General features: G+C 46.2%; 1 protein-coding gene across 1 annotated transcript in view; it reads left to right on the top strand.

The window, feature by feature from the left end:
- Nucleotides 1–2,202: 2,202 nt before the first annotated feature.
- The window catches only part of PIGS (phosphatidylinositol glycan anchor biosynthesis class S), a 13,294-nt gene continuing 9,613 nt past the window's right edge, over nucleotides 2,203–5,883 (top strand). The window contains exons 1-3 of the mRNA XM_026447098.1: nucleotides 2,203–2,341; nucleotides 2,636–2,727; nucleotides 5,048–5,255. Of these exons, the coding sequence (XP_026302883.1) occupies nucleotides 2,257–2,341; nucleotides 2,636–2,727; nucleotides 5,048–5,255 (385 nt within the window). The 5' untranslated portion in view covers nucleotides 2,203–2,256. The remainder of the gene's footprint in view (nucleotides 2,342–2,635; nucleotides 2,728–5,047; nucleotides 5,256–5,883) is intronic.

Genomic DNA, 5,883 nt, shown 5'->3' with positions numbered 1-5,883 from the left:
CAATCATAGCTCACTGTAACCTTGAACTCCTGGGTTCAAGTGGTCCTCTTACCTCAGGCTCCCAAGTAGCTGGGACTGTAAGAATGTGCCACTGTGCCCAGCTAATTTTTTATTTTATTTATTTATTTATTTTTTGAGACAGGGTCTCACTCTGTCACCCAGGCTGGAGTGCAATGGTGCCATCTCAGCTCATTGCATCCTCCGCCTCCCGGGTTCAAGTGATTTTCCTGCCTCAGCCTTCTGAGTAGCTGGGATTATAGGCGCACAGCCACCATGCCCGGCTAATTTTTGTAATTTTAGTAGAGATGGGGTTTCACCATGTTGGCCAGGCTAGTCTTGAACTCCTGGCCTCAAGCAGTCTGCCTGCCTTGGCCTTCTCAAGTGCTGGGATTACAAGCGTGAACCACTGCACCTGTCCCCAGCTAATTTTTAAATTTTTTATAGAAACGGGGTCTCACTGTGTTCCCCAAGCTGGTCTCAAACTCTTGGGCTTAACCCATTTTCCCACCTTGGACCCTAAAGTGCTGGAATTACAGGCATAAGCCACCATACCCGGCCAAATTAGTGACTTTTAGAATTCTGTCATTTCTTCTTCCTGGAAGAAATATATGACCTGGAATTCTTTTATAAAGAAAAGAGGAACTTTTTCAATAAATTTTAGGTTTAGCTTGTCAAGTTTCAGAAGGCAAAAAAATCCCTTCGGGATTGCCTTACACGTATAGATTAATTTGGGGAGAGTTGGCATCTTTATAATATTTAGTCTTTATAATATGACATCTTTATAATATTCATCTAGGGGCCTTGTATGCTTTTCCATTTTATTCAGATATTTTATGTCCTTCAGTAAAGTCTTTGAAGTTTTCTTCTTATAGTTTTGTACATTTATTCCTGGGTATTTTTATACTTTCATTGTTAATGTGATTGAGGTTTTAAAAGATGTTTCTAATTGGATACTGCTGGTATTTATGCAGGTATTGATTCTTGCATATTCTTGTTTCTAGTCATCTTATTGAACGGTTACTAGTCCTAATAGTTTTTCAGTTGGTTCTCTTTGATTTTCTTGAGAAATAATTATGCCACTTCAAAGTGGCCATTTTATCTGTTTCTTTCTGATAGTTACAAGTTTTCTTTCTCTTTCTTCACATATTACATTGGTAAAGAACTTCAGAAAGAACAATACTGAATAACAATGAGAATAGAGGAGATAGCAGGCATCCTTGTTTTATTACTAACTTTATAGAATTATGTTTAATGTTTTGTCATTAACTGTGTGGTTTTTTATTTTTAATTTTTTTTGAGACAAGGTCTGGTTCCATTGTCCTGGCTAGAGTGCAGTGGTGCGATCTCAGGTCACTGCAACCTCTGCCTCCCAGGCTCAAGTCATCCTCCCACCTCAACCTCCTAAGTAGTTGGGACTACAGGCGTGCACTACCATACCTGGCTTTTTTTTGCTTGTTTTTTTTTAAGATGGAGTTTCGCTCTTGTTGCCCAGGCTGGAGTGCAATGGTGTGATCTTGGCTCACTGCAGCCTCCACCTTCTGGGTTCAAGCGATTCTCCTGCCTAAGCTTCCCGAGTAGCTACCACCACACCCAGCTAATTTTTTATATTTTTAGTAGAGACGGGGTTTCATCATGTTGGCCAGGCTGGTCTCGAACTCCTGACATCGGGTGATCCACCTGCCTTGGCCTCCCAAAGTGCTGGGATTACAGGTGTGAGCCACCATGTCTGGCACATACCTGGCTAATTTTTGTATTTTTGTAGAGATGAGGTTTCGTCACGTTGCCCAGGCTGATCTCCATCGTGAGATCAAGGGATCCGCCTGCCTCAGCCTCCCAAAGTGCTGGGATTACAAGCACGAGCCACCGTGCCCAGCCTGTGTTTTGTTTTATATCAGGAACGTTCACTGAATTTAATTATTTTGGGGCAGTGATTGGAATGACCATATGGTTTTTCTCCTTTTGCCTATTAATGTAATGACTATTGAAATAGATTTCGCAGTGGGAAGACACTTCAAGCTGAAGGACCAGTGTGTGCAGAGGTGAAGGCAAAAGCTGGGGCAGATGAGAGAAACGGGTGTCATGTGTTTGATATCATCTATGCAGAAATCATTAGAGTTGGCTGCAGCTGTTTGGTCTTTTTCTGTAAACAGCCGTCTTGCTGTCCTCAGATGCTGGACAGTGTTAGGTCTGGGAAGGTGAGCAAAGGCCTGCTGCTTGCCCTTTTCATCGTGCTACTTCTTAACCCTCCCAGACAAAATGAAAATCAAATGTCGTTTCCAGAAGGCCTATCGGAGGGCTTTGGACCATGAGGAGGAGGCCCTGTCATCGGGCAGTGTACAAGGTAAGGGAAGGGATGAGCACACCATTTTAATGTGAAGCTGTCTTTTTCCTTCTGATCTCTAAGTGCATAGTTCTTATACTTTGGCTTACCTCCAAAACCTCTCTGGGAATGCTGGGAATGAGGAACTGTGGGATTCAGCCCAGTCCACTGAGGGCCAGAGCGGTTGATTGGCTTACCCAAGCCTGACCACTGTGTCAGCTGAATGTGAGTGAAGGGGTAGGTTAGGCATTCTGTGGGGTGGGGGGAGATGGAATGGTGTTTTGCTCTTGGTGTACCACCTGTTCTTGTCCCCAGAGGCAGAAGCCATGTTAGATGAGCCTCAGGAACAAGCGGAGGGCTCCCTGACTGTGTATATGATCTCTGAACACTCCTCACTTCTTCCCCAGGTAGGGTAACAGAGGGGCTGCAACTTTGCCTTTTCCCTTCAGCTCGTGGACTCCTGGGTCACCTCCTTCTTGGATCATTGCTACCCATTTCTTCCATTTGCTACAGAAAAGTCTCCATTTTTTTTGTTTGAGATGGAGTCTTGCTCTGTTGCCCAGGCTGGAGTGCAGTGGCAGGATCTCAGCTCACTGCAGTCTCTGCCTCCCGGGTTCAAGTGATTCTCCTGCCTCAACCTTCTGAGTACCTGGGATTACAGGCGTGTGCCACCATGCCTGGCTAATTTTTTTATTTTTTGTAGAGACGGGGTTTCACCATGTTGGTCAGGCTGGTCTCGAACTCCTGACCTTGTGATCCACCTGCCTCAGCCTCCCAAAGTGCTGAGATTACAGGCGTGAGCCGCACCCAGCCTCCACATATTTTTAATAAAGAATGCTGGCTGGAGCCAGGCGCGGTGGCTCACGCCTGTAATCCCAGCACTTTGGGAGGCCGAGGCGGGCGGATCACAAGGTCAGGAGATTGAGACCACAGTGAAACCCCATCTCTACTAAAAATACAAAAAATTAGCTGGGCACGGTGGCAGGCGCCTGTAGTCCCAGCTACTCAGGAGGCTGAGGCAGGAGAATGGCGTGAACCCGGGAGGCGGAGCTTGCAGTAAGCCGAGATCGCGTCACTGCACTCCAGCCTGGGCAACAGAGCGAGACTCCGTCAGGACTTTGAGAGGCTGAGGCGGGCAGTTTGCTTGAACTCAGGGGTTCAAGACCAGCCTAGGCAACATTGCAAAACCCCATCTCTACAAAAAATAATAGCTGGATGTGGTAGTCCCAGTTACATTTGGAGGCTGAAGCAGGGGGATCACTTGAGCCCAGGAGGTGGAGGTTGCAGTGAGCTAATATCATGCCACTACACTCCCCATCTCTACTAACAATACAAGAATTGGCCGGCCATGGTGGTGCGTACCTGTAATCCCAGCACTTTAGGGGGCTGAGGTGGGTGGATCACCTGAGGTCAGGAGTTCGAGACTAGCCTGGTCAACACGGTGAAACCCCATCTCTACGAAAAACACAAAAATTAGCTGGGCATGGTGGTGGGTGCCTGTAGTTCCAGCTACTCGGGAGACTTGAGGCAGGAGAATCACTTGAACCCAGGAGGCGGAGGTTGCAGTAAGCCGAGATAGTGCCCCTGCACTCCAGCCTGGGTGACAGAGCGAGACTCCGTCTCAAAAAAAGTTTATAATCAAACATTTAATTTTTATAAAAAGACTAAAGAAAATGTTAATGAACATCCCCATCCCCACCCCCAACTCACAAACTGCAGTGCAGTAGCACAGTGTGTACTTCCATGGTTATATTCCATTCCCTTTCAGCCCAAGGCAACCAGATTTTGTGTGTGTAATTTTCTTGCTTTTCCTTAGAGTTTGATCACATATGTTGTATCTCTGTAAACAGTGTATTTAATTTTATATTTTTGAATTTATATAAATGGTGGAATATAGCACATGTTCCTCTGCCACTTTTATTTTGTTCAACATTTATAGTTGAGAGAATCATCCATAATTATATAGTTGAATCTATGTATCATGGTATAAACATAAACATAAACGTAATTTATCCATTCTACTGCTTGTGGACATTTGGATTATTTCTATGTTTTACTGCTAGAAATAATGCTATTGTGAATACTTGTTTCTTTGCCATGTGCCATTTTTTTTTTTTTTGAGGCGGAGTCTTGCTCTGTCGCCCGGACTGGAGTGCAGTGGCCGGATCTCAGCTCACTGCAAGCTCCGCCTCCCGGGTTCACACCATTCTCCTGCCTCAGCCTCCGGAGTAGCTGGGACTACAGGCGCCCGCCACCTTGCCCGGCTAGTTTTTGTATTTTTAGTAGAGACGGGGTTTCACCGTGTTAGCCAGGATGGTCTCGATCTCCTGACCTCGTGATCCGCCCGTCTCGGCCTCCCAAAGTGCTGGGATTACAGGCTTGAGCCACCGCGCCCGGCTCATGTGCCATTTTTATATCAGACTCTCCAGTTGTCAGTTTATTCTGCTTTTCTTGCTCAGTATGCCATCTCTGAGTTTGACCAGCCCCCAAAGAGTTAGATGCTGCCTGGACCCACGTCTACTGGGAAAGAGAAGGGAATGGAAACAAATGAAAACAGTCAACGTATACTCATAGCTCAGAAATGCTGAATTAATAGCTCATGAATCTCGAGAGGTGCAAGCCTGTTGGTCACTGGCAAAGGGGCAGATTCGAAATAATAGGAGCCAGGGTGCTTTTCGGCTTTCTTTTCTGAGCCTTGGGCGTTCTATCCCTTGCTCACCCTCACAGGACATGATGAGCTACATTGGGCCCAAGAGGACAGCAGTGGTACGGGGGATAATGCACCGGGAGGCCTTTAACATCATTGGCCGCCGCATAGTCCAGGTGGCCCAGGCCATGTCTTTGACTGAGGACGTGCTTGCTGCTGCTCTGGCTGACCACCTTCCAGAGGACAAGTGGAGCGCTGAGAAGAGGCGGCCTCTCAAGTCCAGCTTGGGTAGGGCACCAGGCTTTGCCACAGGAAGGAAGAGGAAATGAATTACGTGGGGCAGGAGGGAAATCTGCATGCCAGCTTCTTTCTCCTTTCTTCTCTAGTCTCATTTTTTTTCTTATTTATTTTATGTTGTTATTATTATTATTATTATTTTATTTATTTATTTATTTATTTTTGAGATGGAGTCTCGCTCTGTTGCCTGGGCTGGAGTGCAGTGGCACGATATAGGCTCACTGCAAGCTCCACCTTTCGGGTTCACGCCATTCTCCTGCCTCAGCCTCCTAGGTAGCTTGGACTACAGGCTCCCAGCTAATTTTTTTGTATTTTTAGTAGAGACAGGGTTTCACTGTGTTAGCCAGGATGGTCTTGATCTCCTGACCTCATGGTCTGCCCACCTCGACCTCCCAAAGTGCTGGGATTATAGGCATGAGCCACCACACCTGGCCTTTTTTTTTTTTTTTTTTTTTCGTTTGTTTGAGACAGAGTCTTGGTCTGTTGCCTAGACTGGAGTGCAGTGGTGCGATCTTGGCTCACCACAACCTCTGCTTGCCAGGTTCAAGTGATTCTGACTCCTCAGCTTCCTGAGTAGGTGAGGTGCATGCCATCATGTCTGGCTAATTTTTGTATTTTT

Source organism: Piliocolobus tephrosceles, chromosome 16 (assembly GCF_002776525.5).
Source record: "Piliocolobus tephrosceles isolate RC106 chromosome 16, ASM277652v3, whole genome shotgun sequence".
NCBI lineage: Eukaryota > Metazoa > Chordata > Mammalia > Primates > Cercopithecidae > Piliocolobus > Piliocolobus tephrosceles.
The sequence above is the reverse complement of the archived record's forward strand: the minus strand, read 5'-3'. Positions and strand labels throughout refer to the sequence as shown.